The sequence below is a fragment of the Megascapheus bottae genome, chromosome 3, assembly GCF_031878675.1.
Source record: "Megascapheus bottae isolate mThoBot1 chromosome 3, mThoBot2.hap1, whole genome shotgun sequence".
Classification (NCBI taxonomy): domain Eukaryota; kingdom Metazoa; phylum Chordata; class Mammalia; order Rodentia; family Geomyidae; genus Megascapheus; species Megascapheus bottae.
Window position 1 is genome coordinate 855747 of NC_143511.1, and position 24006 is coordinate 879752.

Genomic DNA, 24006 nt, shown 5'->3' on the forward strand with positions numbered 1-24006 from the left:
ATAACTGAAGAAAAGAGATAAAACTATTGTTTATACAATTACAGAATGTGACTTAAGTAATATTTGGTTTCAGCAATCATCTCTCTCAATGTTTTTTGAATGCTAACAATTGGTGATTTTTACTCTTGGTAGGATTTGTTATTTGAAATTAAAAAAAAAAAATTCTTTAGGTGGAGGTCGGAGAGCAAGTTTCTTAGTTGCCAGAGGTGGTTCACAAATATTGTTACAACTGCTTGTGAATGCCAGCAAAGAATCTCCCCCACATGAAGAGTTAATGATACATGTTCATTCTGTTCTTGCAAAGATTGGACCCAAAGGTAAGTGTTTCACTTGCATGATCATTGAATTTCAATTGTGTGTGTGTTTGTGTGTGTGAGGGCTGGGGAGAGGGAGAGAGGGAGAAAGTGTTGTCATTGGGTCTTGAATGCAGGGCCTGGGTGCTGTCCATTAGATTTTTTCCTCACCTCTGCCACCCAGCTAGAGATTCCCTGGTGGATTTTTGGTACTTAGTTAGAACTAAGAATTTCATCATCTATCTTTAGATCCCACTCAGTCTCTTGAGTAGTTTGGATTATTGCATGAGCCACTAGTGCCTGGCTTCCAAATGTCTTTGTAACATTGATTCTTTCTACCTTAAAATGGTTTGATTTTTAAAATCTAAAATAGTGTGTGCATATGTGCATATATATTCTTTTTTTTTTTTTTTTGCCAGTCATGGGCTTGAGCTCAGGGCCTGAGCACTGTCCTTGGACTTGCTCTACCACTTGAGCCTCAGCAATATTTCTGGGTTTTTTTCTATGTATGTGGTACTGAGGAATCGAACCTGGGTCTTCGTTCGTGCATGCTAGGCAAGCACTCTACCACTAGGCCAAACTCCCGGGCCCCTTTTTTTTTAACTGTATTTTTTTTTTTTTTTGTCTTTTTCGGTACTGGGGATTGAACCCAGGATGTTGCATTTGCTAGGCAAGCACTTTGCCACTGAACTACATCCCAGCCAAGTGTGTGTGTGTGTGTGTGTGTGTGTGTGTGTGTGTGTGTGTGTATTCTTTTTTTTTGTTGTTTTCATAGTGGAATGCTTTTATAGTTAGCTAGTAACCTGCAAGAGCTGAAGACCCAAATTCATGAGTTCTAGTGTATGTGGTAGAAAAAAGAGACCAATGTCAATCATACATATGATATGTGCCTGCTTATATATGTATGTGAAAGAAACACAAAAATATAGATATTGTGGAGGCTAATAGGGTTATGGTATGGAGATTAAATTGCATTACTTTCAAAAATATCAGGGAAATTATATCTTTGTGTACCTTTCCGAAGGCTAGCATCCTTTAGTCTGACTGTGATGCCTAGAGTCTTATATAGATTATCATATCCAGCTAGATTTTTAGAACTAGCTTACTCATCTGAGAGGACACATGTGTGCTACTTGACTCTGAATTTGGCTTACCTCATTTAGCATGCTTGTTCAAAAATATGACTATGTATGTGAAGATAATATGTACTTCTCTGTATTTCATGCAGGTTTTTATGTATTGTACAAATGTTTAATGAGTACTTTTAATAGGTAGAGTTTTAAGAATGCAACTTTGGGGTAAACTTACTTTTCCAGGTATATTATGGATCTTAAGACTTTAATATATACTCAGTTTATTTGCAAATATCTCTTCTTTTCCTTTAATTTTTATATTGGAGATTTAAGGACTCCTTTTTGAGATTTTTGGGTAAAAATTAAAATGAAGAGCAAAGAAAAATTGTTATAACAGTATGCATCAATAAATGCTTCCTTTCTAACTAGAGTTCTTATGCTTTTTAAGAAATAATGTATTGTACAGTCAGTACTATAAAATTTGAGTTTTGTAACTTTGTAGCATTTTAGGTGAGGTTGTGTTTGTACTTCGTTGTGTAGAATAAAAAAATTGTATTGAATAAACCTAGGATTGGAATGCAAAACAAAACAAAACAAAAAAGAAATAATGTATTAACATAGTAAATGTATGTATTTTGTTAATGTCCCTTTTTATTTTTCTATTGAACTATTCTTTTTTTGCTAGTCCTAGGGCTTGATCTCAGGGCCTGCACGTTGTCCTTGAGCTTTTTTGTGCTCAAGACTAGCGCTCTACCACTTGAGCCACAGTGCTACTTCTGTATTTTTCTGTGTATGTGGTACTGAGGAATAGAGCCAGGGCATCATGCATGCTAGGCAAGTATTCTACCACTAAGCCACATTCCCAGTCCCTTGAACTATTCTTTTACTGTTGAACTAGTCGTCTATTTGTAGATTGTTCAGGATACCATAAAATAGTTTAAATGATTGCTTTTATTTTGTTGTTTTTTTCCCCCTGAGCAATGTCTTGTTTTGAAGCCTAGTCTTGTCTGGAACTTGCTGTGCAGCTCAGGCTATTGTGAAATATATAACTTCCTGACTCAACCTCCTGAATGCTGGAATTACAGAAGTTTATTGTCATATCTAGTTTCTGAATGTTTTTCTGTTTATTTTCTTGTGAGGTGAGAGTAAGTTTTCCTTTGGAGTATTTAATTTTTTGACTTAGAATTTGTATTGATTATGATCTGTCTCTTTGCTGGCTGTATTTACTTTTTTGTTTAAATCTTAATATTCTAAATTCTTTGCTGTTTGTTCATCTGTTTGTCTGTCTATCCATCCATCTGTCCATCCATCTAGCTAGCTGCCTAGCTATTTCAATTTCCTTTTGAGAATAAAAAGTAGGATCTCTGCTCCAGTTAGGATGCTTGTCATCCTATCTACACAGGAGGCTGAGATTAGGAGGATTGCATTCCCTTGCCAGCCCTGGCAAAATGTTTATGAGACTCTGCTCATGAGATAAAGCTGTTTATAGTTGTCATTTCAGCTATGGTGAGAAGCACCAAATTGCTTCACACAAATTGGATCACAGTTTACACTGGCTCTGGCAAAAAAGCAAAACACTGTTTCAAAAAATAACCAGAGCAAGCCATCTGCTGGTGACTAATGTCCATAATCCTAGCTGCTCAGGAGACTGAGGATTGTGTTTTGAAGCTAGCTTAAGGAGAAAAGTCTGTGAGACTCCAATTAACCAGCAAAAAGCTGGAATCAGAGTCATGTTTCAAATACAACTTCTGTCTTGAGTGTAGAGGCTGAGAGAGAAGGTGAGGCCCAGTTCCAGCACCAGAAAAAAAAAGTATAAATAATACTTTGTTTATAAAGTATATATAAAAACAACCACAGTAAAACAACTGGATGTGTGGCTTAGACAGTACAGCATCTACCTAGCAAGCAGGAAGCCCTAAATTTAATCCTAATCCTGCCGTCCAAAAAAACAAAGCAAGAACTTTTTACTTTGAACACAATGGAATAAGGATGTGAAAATGTGAATTATTCTGGATTGTATATATTCTGTAAAGCATTAAAATACCATGTTACTTCATATAATAGGTTGAATAATAACATGTTAATCAAAAATTTTAAAAATTAGATCATCACATGATCTGTGTTTTGGATTATCATACTACCTTATAAATTCGTACAGTTAAAGTAACTTCTCTTTCTTTCTTTCTTTCTTTTTTTTTTTTTTTTTTTTTTTGGGCCAATGCTGGGCTTGAGCTCAGGGCCTGAGCACTGTCCTTGGACTTTTCTCAAGGCTAGAGCTCTACCACTTGAGCTTCAGCACTACTTCCAGCTTTTGTCTATGTATGTGGTACCAAGGAATTGAACCTGGGTCTTTGTGCCTGCTAGGCAAGCACTCTACCACTAGGCCAAATTCTGGCCCCTCTTTCATTTTTTTTAAGAATTATATTCCTTTAACTTGGGTGGCAGTGGCTCCTATCTGTAATTCTCACTACTTAGAAGGCTGAAATGTGAGGATTGAGGTTTGAAGCCTCTGGGCAGGAAAGTCTATGAGATTGTTGTCCCCAGTTTAAGCACTAAAAAAGCTGGAATGCTGTGGTTCAAGTGCTAGAGTGATAGTTTTGAACAAAAAGACCCAGTGATACCACCCGGATCCCCAGTTCAAGTTCCAGGCGTAGCAAAACAAAATAAAACAAAAACAAAAGGCAGAAATAGAAAAGTATCTAAATGTCCAGTATTCCTTTCTTAGTATGAATATAGTTTGACTTACAAAGAATATAAACTAATGAAGAAACAAATAGCTCATACAAAAAATGTGATAAACACTATCAAATAAATGTCATATATAGTAAGTGTCAAAATGAATCATAATATACCTGGGAAGTGTTGAACAGGACAGATTTATTTATGTAGTAGATTTTTTTTTTTTTGCCATTCCTGGACTTGAGCTCAGGGTTTAAGCACTGTCCTTGGACTTTCTCAAGGCTGGAGTTCTACCACTTGAGCTTCAGCATCACTTGTAGCTTTTTTCTATGTATGTGGTACCGAGGAATTGAACCGGTATGCTAGGCATCCACTCTACCACTAGGCCAAACTCCCGGCCCTTATTTATGTAGTAGAATGGTTAAATTCTACCTTTCATGATACCTGAATGTTGGGCTGTCCTAACTTGTCTTCCCATTCTTTACCCTGTTTAACCAGTAATAATTTCTTGCAAGCTATGCTTGGGCCTTTAACTCTGTCTTTGAGCTCTTGCTTAGCTTTAATTGCTCAAGTTTCTCACCTTGACTTCTGTGAACTTTTTTGGAGTTACATAATGAGCCATCGGTGCCTGGCTACAATTATAGTTTTGCATCAGGTTAACTCACTGTTAACCGGTTTAATAATACGAATTAATAATATATTAAAAATGTCATCACTTTATAATCATTTCACTCAAAAGTTTCACATGAATTAGATTTTTCTTTGTTTTCTCTTTAACAGATAAAAAATTTGGAGTGAAAGCTAGAATTACTGGGGCTCTGAATATAACCCTTACTTTGGTCAAACAGCATTTGTCTAACCACCGCTTGGTTCTTCCCTGCCTTCAGCTTTTACGAGTCTATTCTGCTAACTGTGAGTATTCAGCCTTGCTTTCCTTTCACTCAGTGTTGTGAAGTTACATACATTGAAAATATTTAAGTACCGTAGCTGTAAACTTACGAAATGGAGAAGCTTTAACTGGCTCCTATAACTCCAAGGCAGTGGAATGTTGTGGGGTAAGAAGCTGAGTTGACAGATTTTTAAGAATTCTATCTAATTTCTTGAATTTCCAGATGATTGAAGTTGAGGGGGCAAGTAGGCAGCCTTTGGAAGAGCGGTGAAAGAATATGAGAGTATTAGCAGCTGGAAAATCCTTTTTGATTTGCACAGGTAAAAGAAAGGAAGTTGTTTAGTAGCATTGTGTGCTGAGACTTAATCAGTCTTAGCAATTAGTGGGGAAGTAACAGAACAAAATAAATAATATATAAAAATAGTATAGAAGTAGAAACACAGAGATGGTCTCAGGTACAATGTCTTCTCAAACATACTTTCATTTTAGCCATACTAAGTCTCAGACCCATGAGGTGTTCATTTTTTTTTATTCTGTGGTCATGAAATGAGGTGGTTAATGAAAGAATAAAGCTTAGAATTATAGAATATATGTTACTGGAGTGTGTTACCTAGAACATATGTTCTTGTAACCACAGTGCTAGATGTATGTCTATAAAATTTGACTGAAGGTATGTTCAGAGGGGAAAAAAACCTTTTCCTTAAACATTGAAAGCATTTAAAATATTCATCATCTATTTAATAAAACAAGAGAGAAATGAATATGATGCCTAACCAAAGAAGGTAAGAACAGAGAAACACAAGGAAAATGTAGGATTAGGGTAGTAAAGGAAAATGAAAAATATGGAAAAATTGATTGGTTAAGCAGCAAACTTGGTCTGGCTTAATTGGATGAAGTTTGAATGAGACAAACCATCAAATAACCTGATCAAGGAAAAAGGAAGGAAGGCATACAATTAAAAGTGAAAAATGGAATAATAGGCAATTAAGATTATTGTATAAAAGTTCCATTTTAATTAGCTTTTTTGCATTTTTTAATATTTTTTAATTAAAGAATTTATTAACATTGATTTTTACATCATATTTCAAATGACATGTTTAACAAACAAGTGTTTAATTAGCTTTTTATTGAGTTAACAAGGCTAGCAAATAGTCTATTATTATTATTATTATTTTTTTTTTTTTGCCAGTCCTGGCCTTGAGCTCAGGGCCTGAGCCCTGTCCTTGGACTTTCTCAAGGCTAGAGCTCCACCACTTGAGCCTCAGCACCACTTCCAGCTTTTCTATATATGTGGTACCAAGGAATAGAACCCGGGTCTTCATGCATGCTAGGCAAGCACTTTAATCACTAGGCCAAACTCCTGGCCCATAGTATATTATTTTAAGAAACAATACTAGTTTAGAATTGACAGTGTTGGGCATAATTTTCTCAGTAATCATTTGCATATTCTGTGTGAAATACCAACAATTCCTCTTCTTCCATATTTACAATGATTTATTTGAGATCTTCATTGCTTCTAATCTAGACCTTACTCCAATGAGTATAAAATCCGTTTTCTCCAGAGTGCTATACATCCTAACTTTCTTGTTTATAATGCAAATAATTGTTCTTTCTGGCAATTTCTCTGCCTAAAATAATGAACATTTTATAGGGACCTTTATAATTTTTTTTTACCTTTGTTTCTCAGATTGTAAGATTTTGTAAGATTTTGGCTGATAGTCTTGGTTTTAACCACACAGTTATTATTTTAGATTTATTGTACATGCTACCCCTGTCTCCAGAGATTTCTGAAATGATTTTCTCCCTAACTCCCAAGTCTTGTGGTAGCCAATCTCTACTCGTGTTTAACGATTGTGGCCTGCAATCATTTCCTCCCAAAATGTACATTCTTAGCAGTTTGCTAATGGTTTTGTTATTTTTCTCATTCCTTTGACACTTTATTTTCTGAGCACAGAGACTGTTTATTCATCTCTTAATCCTCATGTTGAATGAAACATGTTGATGAAACATATGAGCAACTGAAGTACTTCTTAGGTTTTCTTTTTTGACATGTAACCTACCTTCGTTAAAACTTTTTGCAGAAACAAAGCAAAAAAATTGTTCCTTCAAATGCTTAGCTAAGGTAGACTTAGAGTGTGATTCATAGTCACTTGAGTTTACTTGTATATGTTTTTGGCTATATCCCTAAATGTAGTTATTGAAACTTTCAAATTGTTTTGTATCTTTTTCTCCCTTTTAGCTGTGAATTCAGTATCTTTAGGGAAAAGTGGAGTGGTTGAATTATTATTTAAAATCATCGGACCATTTAGTAAGAAGAATTCAGGTCTCATGAAGTGAGTAAATGATTTGAATGTGGAGGTATATTTTCTGTTATTTTTATCCTCCTTATCTTGTTATATATAGTGAATAGACTGAATTCAGTTGTAGCTACAATTTTTTTGTTATATGATGATTTTATTGTAATAGACTTCCTTAAGCATGTTTGATTTTTCAAAAATGTATCAAAATTAGAAAACTTGAAATTCAACAGATATATTGCTTATAGAATTGCAGGCTCTAAAGCATTGTTAGCTTAAGGAGAGATAAGATAATTGTTTCATCCATTGAGAAACATTTATTGAATGCCTACTCTATTCCCACACCTGTTTTGCAATGTTTTAATAGCTGCTTCCTTCATTCTCATATTATCTGACTGGGTCTTAAATTTGTACATTTCTATTTCATTGAAATTATGTACTTTTTTGTGGAGTTTTTAAAATCTTGAGATATATACATGTGTGTGAATATATATATATATACTTATATGTATTTTTATTCATTTATAGGACTTTTTTTTGTGTGTGTGTGGGGGGGTCATGAGGCTTTAACTCAGCCTGGGTGCTGTCCCTGAGCTCTTCAGCTCAAGGCTACTGCCCTACCCTTGAGCCAAACCCCGCTTCCTGTTTTCTAGGGGTTAATTGGAGATAAGAGTCTCAGGTCCTTTTGTGGCTGGACTGGCTTCGAACCTTGATCCTCAGATCTCAGCCTCCTGAGTAGCTAGGATTATAGGCGTGAGCCACTGGCACCCAGCTTCATTTATAGGATTTTTAATCCCACCCCAAAACAAAAACAGTTAGCAGTTATTTGCAGTTAGTATTTTCTTAAACCTGCTGGTCATTACTGTTTTGTCCAAGCTGATCTGGGGTTCATCCTCTGGGTACAGGTATTATAGTAAGTATGTCCTACCACACCTTAGAGATTGTTCTTCAACTTTTAAAAAAAATTTTCTGCCCAGTTCTGGGCCTTGAACTTGGGGCTTGAACTCAGGGCCTGAGCACTGTCCTTGAGCTTTCTCAAGGTTATTGTCCTACCACTTGAGCCACAGCACCACTTGTGGCTTTTTCTGTGTATGTGATACCGAATAATCAAACCCAGGGCTTTGTGCATGCTAGGAAAGCACTCTACAACTAGCACGCACTCCCAACTTCATTTTTTTTTTCTTGTGGAATTTTTTAAACACATAGAGTTCATACTGTACTAGTTTAAAATAATTATTAAATTAGTATGAATTCAACAGTTAGCACAATCTAATACTTTGGTTTTATTTATGCTCCTTTCACACTTTGATTGCATATTGTTTCTATAGTCCTTCTTTCTTTTTTCTTTATTTTGTTGGTACTAGGGATTGAATCTAGGAAGCAAATGTAATGCAGCTTGAGCTAGGTCCCTAAGGCCCTTTTGTTTGTATTTTTACAAGCTCAGGCTGTCCTTGAATTCTCTACCTTCACTCCTGGAGTATTCTAAAATCGAAGCCTAGAAATTTTTGTCAGATAATTTTCTCTTAATATTATCATCTCTGTTTCTCTGTCTCTGTTGTTGCCTTTTTCTTGTGCCTGATCTGGGCTTGAACTCAGCGCCTGAGTTGTTTCTGAGCTTTTTTGCTTAGTTGAACCACAGATTCATTTCTGCTGTTTTGATGGTTAATTGGAAATGAGTCTTCCAGACTTTGCTTCTCTAACTGACTTTGAACCTCAGTCCTTAGATATCAGTTTCCACATTAGTTAGATTTACAAATGTAAGCCATTGGAGTCTAGCATCGTTTCTCTTGTAATATTTCAGTTTATAAAGCCTTAAGAATAGCCACCAAACTACAGTGATATCCAATACAATTGATTTTTTTTAATGTCCTCATTTGTTTTTTCTTTTTTGTAAATTTTACTTTATTTTTTATTGTCGGGGTAATGTACAGAGAGGGGTTACATTGCCAGGTAGTAGGTGCATTACTTCTCACACATTGGTATGCCTTTTTTTCCCATTTCATTCCCCCACCTCCTCCCAATCATCTTGTTTTCCCCCTTCCCTTTCCTATTTCAAGTATACAAATAAACTTACATATAGTATACCAGGTAACAAAGTCAGATACAGTAACAATATGAGATTAACCAAAGGGTAACAAAAGAGAAGAGAAATAATACAGTACATTAAGAAGAACAATTACAGAAGATAAACCTCTTGTTTCCATTTCCTAGAGATCCTTTCATTTAGTCTCATCCTGTATGACCTTATGTACCTAAGTTTTGAGCTATTGTAATCCTCTGCTAGGAGAGTCCTATAGATGTGTACTAATTATTACAAATGAGGGAAACTATTGAGCCTATGGTTCCTTTGGGTCTGGCTTACTTCATTTAATATAATTTTTTTCCAAATCTTTCCATTTCCTTACAAATGGGACAGTGCCATTCTTTCTGATGGCAGCAGAGAATTCCATTGTATATAAATACCACATCTAGATCCAGTCATCTACTGAGGGGCATCTAGGTTGGTTCCTTATCTTTGCTATGGTAAATAGTGCTACAATGAACATCACTGTGCTAGTGGCTTTAGTATGTCCTTGTTTCTGAACGACTGGGTAAATGCCAAGGAGTAGAATTGCTCGGTCACCGGGGAGCTCTATGTTTAGTCTTTTGAGGAACTGCCATACTGCTTTCCACAGTGGTTGAGCAAGTTTACATTCCCACCAACCGTAATAGTGATTCTTCCTGGCCACATCCTCGCCAGCATCTGTTGTTATTAGATTTCTTGATCATGGCTGTTCTAACTGGAATTAGGTGGAATCTCAAAGTCCAACACAATTGATTGCTTGCAATCTAAAATCCAGTTTGTGTTCTTTAGTTGTCTCAAAATTGCACTTTCATACCCGTTACGTTTGAGTTAGAGTCCAAGCAAGATGTATATATTACTGTATTTAGAAAGTTTAAACTTTATATGAAAGAACAATATAATGAGTTCTACAGTTAACTGTTTTAAATCTACAGTTAACATTTAGTTCTTAACATTTTATATCTTTCCCTGTTTTTCTTCTTTTTTGGGGGCGGGGGGTTGTTTCTCTGGATTGAACTCAACTCAGGATGTGGTTGCTGTCCCTGAACTTTTTTATTCAAGGTGAGTGCTTTTCTATTTCTAGATTTGGGGTGGTTAATTGGAGATAAGAGTCTCACATAACTTTGCTACCAGTGGTGCCTTTTAATGGGGATCCTCATATCTCATCTTCCAGGGTTGGTAGGATTATAAGCATAAGGTACCAGCACTTGACTTTTTTTAAATATTTTAAAACAAAGCATCTACCATTACATTTGTCTATAAATTTTTTATCCTCGTCATTTACTGATAAAGTGTCTTTAAAAATTTCATGTATCCACAGTATTATTTTTGTGCCTAGCAATATTAATTCCATAGTATAAATTCATTGTTTTCTGACTTAAGCATGCCTTTTTTAATAGTTGAATTATTTACATCAGGTCTGAATAAGTTCTGAATGGTTTATTTGATTGGTGTGTCTAAAATGATGGTTTTTTTTTTTTTTTTTTTTTTTTTTTTTGCCAGTCCTGGGCCTTGAACTCAGGGCCTGAGTACTGTCTTTGGGCTTTCTCAAGCCCAGAGCTCTACCACTTGAACCACAACACTACTTCTGGCTTTTTTCTATGTATATGGTATGGAGGAATTGAATCTGGGTCTTTGTGCCTGCTAGGCAAGCACTCTATCACTAGGCCAAACTCCCGGCCCTTTAAATACTAGTCTTTTAAATCAATAAAAAGGCCCTCAGCCTCATGCATGTAATCCTAGCTATGCAGGAAGCTGAGATCTGAGGATCCAAGTTCAGAGCCAGCCCAGCCACAAAAGGACCTGAGAATCTCATCTCCAATTAACCCTTAGTGTAAGGTTTGCTGAAAGGAAACTCCATTCAGTTTAAGATGCGAAGGTTTATTGAGAGAGAGAAAGAGAGAAAACAGACCTACAGCTGCACAAGATGGAGTCAGGCGGAAAAAAGAGAGTTTATAGCCAGAAGTGAGATTATATAGTGGGGAGGAGTGTGGCCACAGCGGAAGGGGATATGACCTCAGAGGATGAAGAAATACTTCAGACTGTGGGACCTCCCACTGGGGGACATGCCAGTTGCCAGGTTTACAGTCTGGGCAGGGATTCCCAGGGTGCACAGGAGAAGGCCCAGGGAAGGAATCATTCTCCCAGGCAGACCTAACACTTAGAAAATGGGAAGTGGGGCTTGGCTCAAGGGTAGGGCGGTAGCCTTGAGCTGAAGAGCTCAGGGACAATGCCCAGGCCTAGGATTAGTATGGTAGCATTGAGCTGAAGAGCTCAAGGACAGCGCCCAGGCTGGGTTTAAGGCACATGACCACCCCCCCCCCCCAAGAAAGGTTCTGTTGGACTTATTGAAGGACTTATATTTCTTTTTTTTCATATATTTTTATTGTAATTAATAGAATGGGTTACATGATATTTGCCAGATAGAAGGTGCATTAATTCACATACATTGATACCCTTCCATCTGTCTTGGGTCCCCATTTCCCTCCCCCTCTCCCCTCATCTTGTTTTCCCCCCTTCCCTATCCAATTTCAAATAACCAAATACAAATATATCCGTAACAAAGTGAGATACTGTAACAATATGAGATAATCAAGGGACAGCAAAAGAGATGAGAGATAACATAGTACCTTAAGGACCACAATCATTCATTATATGGCTTATGTTTCTATATCCTAGAGATCCTTTCATTTAGCGTCATACTATATGGCCTTTTGTATCAAGGTTTTGCTCTATTGCAAATCTCTGCTAGGAGAGTCCAAGGTTTCTACTGATTATGACAAATGAGGGAAATCATTGAGCCTATATTCCTTTGAGTCTGGCTTACTTCACTTAATATGATTTTTTTTAAGTTTTTCCATTTCCTAATAAATGGGGCAATGTCATTCTTTCTGACAGCAGCATAGAATTCCATTGTGTACAAATACCACATCTTGTTGATCCATTCATCAACTGAGGGACATCTAAGTTGGTTCCATATCTTTGCTATGGTAAATAGTGCTGCAATGAACATTGTTGTGCTAGTAGATTTAGTATGTCCTTGTTTCTGGATGATTGGGTAAATGCCAAGTAGTGGAATTGCTGGGTAGTAGGTGAGTGCTATGTTTAGTCTTTTGAGGAACTGCTATACTGCTTTCCATAGTGGTTGAACGAGTTTGCACTCCCACCAACAGTGTAGTAGTGATCCCTCCTGGCCACATCCCTTCCAGCATCTGTTGTTATTAGTTTTCTTGATCCTGGCCATTCTAACTGGAGTGAGGTGGAATCTTAGTGTTGTTTTGATTTGCATTTAGACTTATATTTCTTTAAGATGTCCTACATTCTGGAGTAGGTAACTGTATTGTGGGTCATTTAATTCTCAGATATGTTTCTCACATTTAGTGATCAAAGTCTATAATGAGTCTGATTTAGTTATATGTGATTTCTCTTTCAAATCAAAATACTTCAAATAGGGTACTCAGTGCTTTATATCAGGTAAGGTCATTGAGTTGAGGGAATCTGTTCCATTAGCATGTTCCCATCTACTTGTCACATTTTTTGGATCTGTCATTAGGAGCCGCAAAATAATGACTTTTCCAATTTCCTCAAGATTTTGTGTATACATGTTAGCTATAATTCATTTGTAGTGTGTCCTGATCCCTGAGCTCAGGGCCTAGACATTTCCCCTAGGAAATGTTTTTGCTCAAGTCTTAGTGCTCTGCCACTTGAGCTATAGCTCTATTTCTGGCCCTTTGGTGGTTAATTGGAGATAGGAATCTCATGGACTTTCCTGCCCTGGTATTTGCCATTGGTACCTAGTTTAATGTTTTGTTTTTGTTTTTAAGTAATGATCAACTTTTCGCTGTGAACTACTTGGCTTAAATTTTCCCTTAAACAGAATTCTGAGTATCTTCACTTCTTTCAGTCTCCCTCCCTCCCTCTCTCCCTCTCTCCTTCCTTCTCTTTCTTTCTCCCTTGAGGGGCTTGGATTCAGGGCCTAGGTATTGTCCCTGAGCCTCTTTGTGCTTAAAGCTAGTACTCTGCCACTTAGACCCACAGTGCCACTTTTGGGTTTTGGGTGGTTAATTGGAGGTATGGCTCTCACCAGGACATTTCTGTCTGGGCTGGCTTCAAACCATGAAGCTCAGATCTCAGTCTCCTGCATAGCTAGGATTACAGATGTGAGCCACCGGTGCCCTGCAATTTCACTTTTCTTAATAAAGGCCCAAATAGTTCAGTGGCACATGCCTGTAACTTCGGTACTTGGGCCAGCAGCACTCCTCACCATTTTGCTGGTTAAGTAGAGAATAAAGGTCTCACAGATTTGTCTGCTCAGGCTAGCTTAAACATGGATCCTCAGGTGCCTGAGTAGCTAGGATTATGGGGAAAAACCAGTCAGTGCCCAGCTCCAATCTCTGTTTTAATTAATGTATTTAAACTACTGACATTTAAGGTAATTGCATTAGGGGTGAAATTGATTATTTTTACTGTATGTGTTTTCTCAGTGTGAGAAAAAGCTCTTTTTTTTTTCAGGTCTAATAGTCCTTTAGGTTTAATTAAACTTCATTTTAAGGATTTCCAGAAAAATGCTTCAGAGTCAGGAGACCGTGTCTACCCTGGCAGATTGGACACCTTCTGTACTTTTTAAAATTTTATTTATTTAGTTTTCTTTTTTCTGATGGCAGCAGATAATTCCATTATATATGAGTACCACATCTTCTTGATCCAATTCTACTGAGGGGCATCTGGGTTGGTTCCATATCTTAGCTATCGTAAATAATGCTGCAGTGAACATCATCGTGCTAGTGGCTTTAGTATGTCCTTGTTTCTGGACATCTGGAGTGGAATTGCTGGGTCACATGTGTTTAGTCTTTGAGGAATTGCCATACTGCTTTCCATAGTGGTTGAATGAGTTTACACTCCCACCAATCCCTCCTGGCCACATTCCTGCCAGCATCTGTTGTTACTAGACTTCTTGATAATGGCCATTCTAACTGGAGTGAGGTGGAATCTCAAAGTTGTTTTGCATTTCTTTTGTGGCCAGAGATGTTGAGCATGGGAAAAGCTTTTTTCTATCAGAGTAGTTTGTTTCCTTTCTGTTAATCTTGTGATAATTCTTTTTCTCAGGAGTTTGTGCTTTGGCCAGATGTCTTAGCCCTTGTTAATTACATTGTAGTTAAATCTTTTTCCTGCTACACTTTAATTAAGACACAGTAAGACACAGTGGTATAAGCTCCTTGAGTTTTAGTTACATTCTGTAGTTACCTTCTTTTGCAGATTTTATAGGCCAAGCTAAAGGACTAAAGTAGAAAGCACAAACATAAAGCAACAGCCTATAACAGGATCTAGCACTTTTTCAGGTCTTACTGAACAGCAGTTTTCTTTTTTTAGCCTAGTTTTTTTTTCTTTAAATAAAGATACACATGAGGTTTTTTTTGGGAGGGGGCATTGCTTTTTTTGTTTCTTTTTTGGGGGGACAAGCAGCAAATATGTATTTGTTAAGAACTCTCTTATTAGCACTTGTTGAACACTTACTTTGTGCGGAGTTGGTTATTGTTCCATGTCTTACAGTTAGCCAGCATCCATCTTTGTGCTTCTAGTCAGTTATACTCTAAATATCTGGTCTTGCTATCTCTCCTTTTTTATAGGTGCATGCAACTTTTACTTTACTGCCTTGTTTTGGGTTTTAATTTCTTAATGAGTTTTCATAGGCGTGTATATTTTATTACATTATGTATGTGTATGTATACATAGAAGAGATGCTGGTTTTCTAATTTTATACTTGTGAAGAATTTGCTACTGTAGGCATCTAGTAGGCATTCAACAAATGCTTGATGAGTGAAATACTTAATTAACTTGGATAACATGTTTTAAATTTAAACTAATTATAGTTAAAATCTTACTTAGAGGTATAATAGTATGAAATAGCATTCTGTTTTAGTAATGGAGTGACCTTTCTTCAGTAACTCATTGTAAATACTACTTACAAGTTTTCCACAGTGATAGTTATTATTATAGCTGATTATTAGTGGCTGATTTCACTGTGTGTAACTGAGTAAGTTATGTTCAAGAAAATATATGTATCTTTTAAGTTTTAGGTTCATTCTTTGGGTCAGTAAGAGTTTTTGAGATAATAATGTCTTACTCTCTCTTGGCTGAAAGATGTGCTGAGGGGTCATTCTTGTCCCCAAACTTCCAAGTTCCAAAATGAGGTATAGTTGTTAATCACCTATAATGATATGACCATTATACTTGGATAGAACTGAAATACTTAAACTGAGAAAGTCAAGAAAATACAGAGTTTTGTAGATACAGAATTAATGTGTATTCAATCTTGTTTTTCTTTTCATTGCTTTGTAAATGAGGGCCTGTGATTCTTAATATTATGGCTCCTCTGTGAACTCTCCAGTGTCAAATACAGATAATTGATTTAATCTAACTTCGGAGAAAGTCTTCAACAGTGTTAGTGTTCTTTTTCTTAAAACTTTCTTGGAGTACTTTTAGGATCTCAGTCTTTATATTTAATTTAGGCCAAAAGGACAGATGCATACAGAAACATAGTATGTAATTGATATCTAAAAAGAATATTTTTTGGAATAGTTAATAGAATAATTAATTAGTTGTCTGTCAAGATTGTATGAATTTACTCTTGTAGATTAATTTTACTAGTTTTGTTGTTGTTTGTGTTTTCTTGTTGTGTTGACAGGGTTGCTTTAGACACTCTTGCCGCCTTGCTAAAATCAAGTAAGTTTTTACATAATAGAACTTATAGATACTATTTTTTATGAACATTTTTTACCATGTTCAAGAAATTGTGAAAATATAGCTGTAGAATATAGAAAATAAGACTGATTTATAATAATCTAGCATCAAAATTGATCTCATCTTCTACTGTAATTGAAACCACACTGGTTTATATAATCTAGTAGCAAAATTGATCTCATCTTAAGTGATGCTATGTATTTGAGTCCCTCCCTCCCTCCCTCCCATCCTCCCTCCCCCCCTCTTTCTTTTTTCTTTTTTCTTTTCTTTTCTTTTCTTTCTTCTGATCCTGGAGCTTTAACTCTGGGCCTAGGTACCATCCCTGAGCTTCTTTTGCTCTAGGCTAGCACTCTACCACTTGAGCATGGCACCATTTCCAACCTTCTCTGTTTATGTGTACTGAGGAATCAAATTCAGGGCTTCATGCATGCTAGGCAAGTACTCTACCACTAAGCCACATTCTTAGCCCTATTGAGTACATTTCTGAGTACATTTGAAACCTATTTAAGTTGTTTCTATAGGCATGAAGTCCTATTAAAACAAGTATAAGTATCACTTTTTAAAAAGTGACTCTGGGGCTGGGAGTTTGGCCTAGTGGTAGTGTGCTTGCCTAGCCTGCACGAAGACTCAGGTTGATTCCTCACCACATACATAGAAAAAAATGCCGGAAGTGGTTCTGTGGCTCAAGTCAGAGCACTAGCCTTGAGAAAGCTCAAGGATAGTGCTCAGGCCCAGAGCTCAAGCCCTGGATTGGAAAAAAAAAAAAGTGAGTCTGTCATTATATTGATGATTTTGAATACTGTTTCAGTGTGTAGTGTCTGATTTGAACTTACAACCTTAAATTAGACATTTTATTTATACCATATATCTGGGTTTACAACATTAAGAAGGGACCGTTAATGAAAGTCTTAATGAATTCACTTAAAAAATTAAGCACTTTGTCTTCAGAGTTGAAACATTGAAAAATAGATGTCTTATGATAATTTTGGGCATTGATCATCTTACCTTTATGTATTTATTTTCTTTTTATTACACTCATCTCCACTTTAAATATTGTTAGTTGGACTTTCATAGACCATTGGTTTATTAACATTTTCTTGACATTTAATCTGAAAAATCTATGCTCATGGTTTTCATATGCCCCATTGTCCCAAATATATAATAAAAACCACAAGATCAATTTGCTCTGATTTTTAATTGCTAGAATTGTTTTTTTATAAATAATAGAAAATGATTAAGATCCAATGTTTGTAATGAATTCAGTTTAAAAATCACTTTAAATATTAGTTGTATATGCTAAAGTCCTCATTTAACTTTTATTCTTGCATTGAAATATGTGGTACACAATAAGGTTAACTGTAGCTTTCTTTTCATGTGATTTGCTAAACATTAAATGAAAATCACATGGATTAATTTGTTTTGATGTGCTCTGATTTTCTAATTCAAATTTTATAAAGATTATTTTTCTTTTGTCCCTGGGGCTTGGACTTAGCATTAGGCCCTGACCTTGAGCCTCTGGCTTTTGCTGGCTAATTGGAGATAAGAGACAGACTTTACTGCCCAAGCTGGTTTTGAATGGGAGATCATCAGAGCTCAGCCTCCTGAGAAACTGGATTATAGGTGTGAGCCACAAGATCCCAGCTATTGGATTATTATTATTATTTGCCAAGCCTGGCTTGAACTCGGGGCTTTCTCAAGGCTAGAGCTCTACCACTTGAGTCACAGAACCACTTTGAGCTTTTTTTCTAGGTATGTGGTGCTGAGGGATCGAACCCAGGTCTTTATGAATGCTAGGCAAGCACTCTACCATTAGGCCAGACTCCCAGCCCAAGATTCTTAAGTTAATAAGACTTTTTTCAGTTAAAAATTAAATTCTTTTTTTAAAACTGTATTTTATTGTTGGGGTAATGTATAGAGGGGTTACAGTTACATTCATCAGGTAGTGAGTACATTATTTCTTGAACATTGATACCCCTTGCCCTGTTTTTCTCCCACTTGCCCTCCCCCTGCTCCCTCCCAGTCATCTTGTTTTCCCACTTCCCTTCCCTATTTCAAATAAAAAAATAAATGTATATCACTGTTCAGTTTTGATTTGGAGTGGATTAGATTCGGAGTGGATTAGATTAGACGTTTAAACTTTAAAGATTGTTTTTTAGAATCACTGAGAAAAGAGTCAAGAAGAAATTTGTATTCTTAGGAATTTTCAAATTTTTAGAAGATACCAGATTACCCAGTGGAATATTCAGTTTTAAATATTAATATTTGTTTTATTCCCTTTCTGGCTTTTTAAAGGAAGGTGGCAGGAAAATATACCTGTTTACTTTATCAGGATAAAAATGATATTAGGATAAAATTTAGTAATGCAAAACAGTATTTTCTTGTTGTATCTTCCATTCTCATTGGAACATTCTCATTTGTTTACATTAAAATAAAACCAAGTATTTGGGGGGTGGTTAGTCATTTATTTTAAGACAAATTTAACTTGTGAGATAAATACAAAGGATATAAGGTAAAGAAATAAAAGACAGGAAAGTTCACTTGTGTTGTTGGAGTAGCCTAAGGTAAACTTACATTGTATTTTATTTAGAGGGAAAAAGAGGCAGATTATATCCTGAACACAAGAATAAACCTTTACCTCCTAATCTGTTTTTGGTTGTGCTTAGTGAGATAGTAGGCAGTTCTAATCATTTCCTGTAAGTGTTATGTCAGCATCTATGTTTGAGTTACAGTCAAGTTTCTTATTTGGTCTTTCTTAAAAGGCTTTCAATACTTGTCATAGATAATATCTAGGCTATGGAAAGTTCTGGCAGAAACATACAAAAATTTATAGTAGTTACAGGATCAGAGAGTGACTTGTAATAAAATCATATTCATGGCTAAACAGTAAAAGGCTTATTGTATATTTCTAGTGGTGCAAATGAAATATATGTTCATTTAAAGACATTTTTCGTAGTTAAAACAATTGCATTGTGTAGTCACTGCCCTGGAAAACTAGCTATTTTTATACGCAATAGATGTTTTAAAACTATCACATAAGAAAGCTTTTTTCTAGCAGTTTCTCCCACTTCTGTAATGTCAGAAAATAGTTCTGAAAGGAAATTAGTGTTATTAGTGCTGTGCTTTGGGTTGTATTAGCACATTTGTGAACTTTAATAATGTAGACAAATTAGCATCATTTTAGTGTCCATGATATGAACTAAAAGTTCTTTTTTAGCCAAGAGTTTGGCCTAGCATGCATGAAGACCCAGGTTCAATTCCTTGGTACCACATCCATAGAAAAAGCCCAAGTGGTGCTGTGTCTCAAGTGGTAGATAGAGTTCTAGTCTTGAGAAAGTCCAAAGACAGTGCTCAGGCCCTGAGCTCAAGCCCGGGACTGGCAAAAAAGGAAAGAAAAGAAAAAAAATTTTTCTTTTTTAGTCAGTATGGGCTTGAGATAACTCTGTTACATCTGAGCTCTTCAGCTCATGGCTAGTGCTCTACCACTTGAGCCACAGTGCCACTTTCAGTTTTCTGGTGCTTAAATGCTGATAACTTTTCATCCTTGGGCTGGCTTTGAACCAAGACACTCAGATCTCAGCTGCCTGAGTAACTAGGATTACAGGCATGAGGCTCTGGTACCCAACCTAAATTTATTTTACACATATATTTGAGATTTAAGAAGAGGTTAGAACTTCTAATGAACCTGAATGAGTTGGTATTCCAACGAACAAATCTTGCACTTGTTGTAATAAAATAAAGTAATGCTAGATAGCTAGCATACTATTTCTTTAACTGCTATTTAGCAAAATGTTCTTTTTTGGTGAATCCTAAATAATAACACTTTTGAAATAATAAAATGAGATCAAATTTGTGAGTGCAGTTGTGTTAGTAAAACTGGCCGTTTGTAAAATCTTTAATGTAGTTTCCATTAAATTAAAAGTTTATTGTCTAGAAAGCACTATTTTCTAGACTTGTTTCTAGTTACTAAAAAGTTATAATTTTAGCTTAATGTTAAACTTAATGTGGAGTGGATATTTATATAATGTAAGAATAGTCAGAGCAATGAACTTCATTCACTACAAACATACAGTTTCCAATTCAGTTCAATGGGATGCATTTTAGTATGAGCACAAAGATTGTAATACAGATTAACAAATTGAGAAAGTAAAATTGTATTCCCAGGTAGTGGGTCAAAGGTATATATGATCACAGTAATTTTTTTAAAAGTTTTAAAATATATGAAGGTTTTTTAATTAGGATTACCATTTCGAAGAAAATGTAGCCTTCGTTGTAGTAAAGAGATAAGTTGTTTTTTTTTTTTACTTTTCCAAGTTTAGTTGAGTTTATTTTGAATAATTTTCGCTTTTTAACAAATGATGATATTCCACTAAAAGTGTTTCAAAACTAAAAGTAAAGTGAAAATGTGCTAAGTGGAAGCAGTTAGCATTAAAAAAGGGAAAAGGAGAGATAAGTTTTTGAGATATGATCTCACACTCATGTTTGCCCTCAACTCTTGGTATTTTCCCCAGCTTTTAGAGTAGTGAGATTAAGGGTATGTACTATTGTGTCCAGGTAGTAAGAGAGTTTACTTAATGCTTATAAACCATGAAACAATATATAGGCAAGAAAGTGTATGAAAGAATGTAATGACTCCTAGAACAAGTTATTTGTTGGAAAACTTTGAACAATAGAGAAATTCATCACAGTATTGAGGCTAATATTTGATTTATTCTTTTTCTTGTAATTTAAAAATATTAATTTTCTTTTATTAAAGAAACAAATGCCAGAAGAGCTGTAGACAGAGGATATGTCCAAGTGCTTTTAACAATTTATGTAGATTGGCATCGCCATGATAATCGGCATAGAAACATGCTTGTTCGTAAAGGGATTTTACAGAGTTTAAAAAGTGTTACAAACATCAAGTTGGGAAGGAAAGCCTTTATTGATGCCAATGGGATGAAAATTCTGTATAATACCTCACAAGTAAGTTACTTTATTCTTGTCATTCTACTTTATGATTTTCTTTTTAAGAAAGCTGAACTAATCAGAAAGTACTCATGTATACACATTGTGTTTTCTTTCACTGTTTGAATTCAGGGTCTTATCCTTGCTAGGTATGTATTCTACCACTTGAGCAATACTCCAAGTGGTAGAACAATTCATTTTTGCCTTCATTTATTTTTCAGGTAGGGAATGTGATTTTGGTTGGGTAAAGCTTGGACAGTAGTCCCCGTACTTGGGCTTTCTGCAGAACTTGAATGACAGTTGAACCACTGTGTCCAGTTTTTTTTTTTTGTTGAGTAGGGATGTTGCAATATAACCTTCCCATTTTATTTTTAGAAGGCTTTTTTGGGGGTGGGGTGGGATAATGGGGCTTGAAGTCAGCCTGGGTGCTGTCCCTGAGCTCTTCAGCTCAAGGCTACCTCCCTACCCCTGGGGCCTGAGTTCTTAAGCTCAAGGCTACCACTGCCCTTCCCTTGAGCCAAACCCTGCTTCCCGTTTTCTGGAGGTTAATTGGGGATAAGAGTCTCAGGTCCTTTTGTGGCTGGGCTGGCTTTGAACTTTGATCCTCAGATCTTAGCCTCCTGAGCAGCTAGGATCACAGGAGTGAGCCACCATGCCCAGCTTTAGAAGGCTATATTTATTAGAAAGCCAGATTTTGCAAATAGTAGTCAGTTACCTTGGTTGTACCCTCTTGATTTTATATATGGTAGACAGTACATATACATGACAGTAGTTTGGATATTTGAAAACTTGTTTTATGTTTATGTTTATGTTTTATGTTTATCCTTAGTATTTTGTAAAACAATCATATGCATCTATTTTCATTATTCCTAATACAGATAGCAGTGGGTATTTGGTACATGATAGAGCTTTAGTTGACTTAATATTTTTGAGCCTTAATTTCTCACTTCTTGTATAGGTCAGATGTAAAACATACACCAAAAGTGTCACTTAAATGTCCCTGTATTGTTTAGGACATAATTTCAAATCCCCCGTGCTTTAGCTTTTTTCAAAATTAAATGTTAGGACAGAAAATCCAACTTTTAAGACTTCAAATTGGTATGTTCTGTCTTTTACATTATTCTCAGTAAGGCTTAGGCAAATGTTTCTTCCTTTTTATTTTTCATACCTTTCTTTGATTTTTTAATCTTTCCACTTTAAGTGTTCTTTTTTACAAGATGAGTGGGAGGGATTGGGAGGAGAGAAAGTCAGAGAAAAACATGGGGAGGGGTAACAATGTTAAATAATGTACCCACTACCTGATGAATGTAACTGTAACCCCTCTGTACTTTACCCCCAACAATAAAATAAAATTAAAAAATGAAGCTGGTTGAATGTAAGTAAAGAAAAAAAACGTTTTTTAATATTATCCCCCTGAATTGCTAAATGTTTCCTAAATTAGTCATATTTAGTGATTTGTTGTCAGTGTCTAAGATGGTACTGATCTGTGCATAGGAAAAATACTAAAAGTCCTGTAGAATTTGTTAGGCAAGGTTCTTATTTACAAATACACACTTCCAAAAAGAAAATTCTGTTCTAATTATCCTGTGTTTTACTACTGTGATATGATACTTTTCTCTAGAAAATTATTAATGCAGTTCTGAGTATAAACCTTGAGTCAGCTATTCACCCATTATCTTTTTCTTTTTTTTGAACAGGAGTGTTTGGCAGTCAGGACTCTTGATCCTCTCGTCAATACCTCCAGTCTGATAATGAGGAAATGCTTCCCTAAAAATCGACTGCCACTCCCAACGATTAAAAGTTCTTTCAATTTTCAGTTGCCTGTTGTTCCTGTGACTGGACCTGTGGCCCAGCTCTACAACTTACCTCCTGAAGGTAGGACCACAGGCTTCTGCCTTTCACTGGGTCTTTGGATTTTTTTTTTTTTCCTGTTGATGTTTTATTTTACCTCTTTCCTAACTGTTACTCAGCAAAAGGCCTTAATGAACATTTCATTTGGTAAACATTTCTCTTAGTAGAAGGTATTGATTGAAGTTTAGTGATTAAGAAAAATTGTTTGGAATGTGTTGTACATGTATAAACGTGAATTGTGAAAAAAATTAATCATCAAAGAAATAGTAGTTGATAATTCACTCAAATTATCACAGTAGAAGGTGGTAACATTAAACATGTAGGTAATTATATTTGGGTTTACACTGTAATTTTTTAGTGAACTTTTATCTTTTTAAAAGAATTTTAATGAATAGAGGGCTTACAGTTATATTCGCCAGCTAGAAGGTGCATTACTTCTCACACATTGATACCCCTTCTTATGTTTTTGTCCCCATTTCCCTCCCCCTACCCTCTCCCCTCATCTTTTTTTCCCCTCCTATTTCATCTAGCTAATACTTTTTACTAGAGACCTAAAACAGCAGAATGGAAAGCTTGAAAGTATATGCGTGGTTTCCTCCAGATCAAATGGCATGAGGAATACATGAGATTATTCAGAATATAGGTACACATTGGGAAAAAATGTATAAAATAGTCAGCAAAGGTTATTTTATCCAATCTAAGTAATATATGTCCCTAAAAATAGAGGAAAGACAAGTAGCAATCAATGAAATGACAACAGTGGATGGAAATATAGTGTCCTTTTCGCCCTTGGCAGATTAGAGGAGGTGGAGTTGGTATTAAAGTGGATCTTAAAGCTAACACATGCTACTACATTTGACTATATGAATGAAATGGACAATATTTCAGTAAAATACGAATACTTGAATAGTAAAAAAAAATCTCTGAAATTGAATATGAGATCAGTTTTCTTCAGGGAAGAAAAGTGCTGTTGACTTTTATTTGACAGACCACAAAGAAAAGGGGAAAGTTTAGAACCTAGAGTCGTATTGAAAGCAAAACTTGATGAAGAAAACCTGAAACAACCTATAGATGAATATTATATATGAAAGAATTTATAAAAGTCTTAAAATGTTAGCAAATTAATTTGAGCAGATTTTACTGAAGAGGTTACCTAGATCGTTTAAATTAGCTATAA

The 24006-nt window shown here is 35.7% G+C and overlaps 1 protein-coding gene across 8 annotated transcripts in view; it reads left to right on the forward strand.

Annotated features, from left to right (window-relative positions):
• The window catches only part of Agtpbp1 (ATP/GTP binding carboxypeptidase 1), a 169686-nt gene that overhangs the window by 41111 nt on the left and 104569 nt on the right, over positions 1–24006 (forward strand). For 6 of the 8 annotated variants that reach the window (XM_090329444.1, XM_090329442.1, XM_090329440.1 and 3 more), the window contains 6 exons: positions 171–317; positions 4826–4957; positions 7174–7267; positions 15979–16016; positions 20788–20996; positions 22676–22853. In XM_090329444.1, coding sequence (XP_090185570.1) covers positions 171–317; positions 4826–4957; positions 7174–7267; positions 15979–16016; positions 20788–20996; positions 22676–22853 — 798 coding nt within the window. Of the gene's footprint in view, positions 1–170; positions 318–4825; positions 4958–5163; positions 5255–7173; positions 7268–15978; positions 16017–20787; positions 20997–22675; positions 22854–24006 lie in introns of those variants that run through there. The other 2 variants (XM_090329443.1, XM_090329447.1) reach the window with 2 other exon arrangements.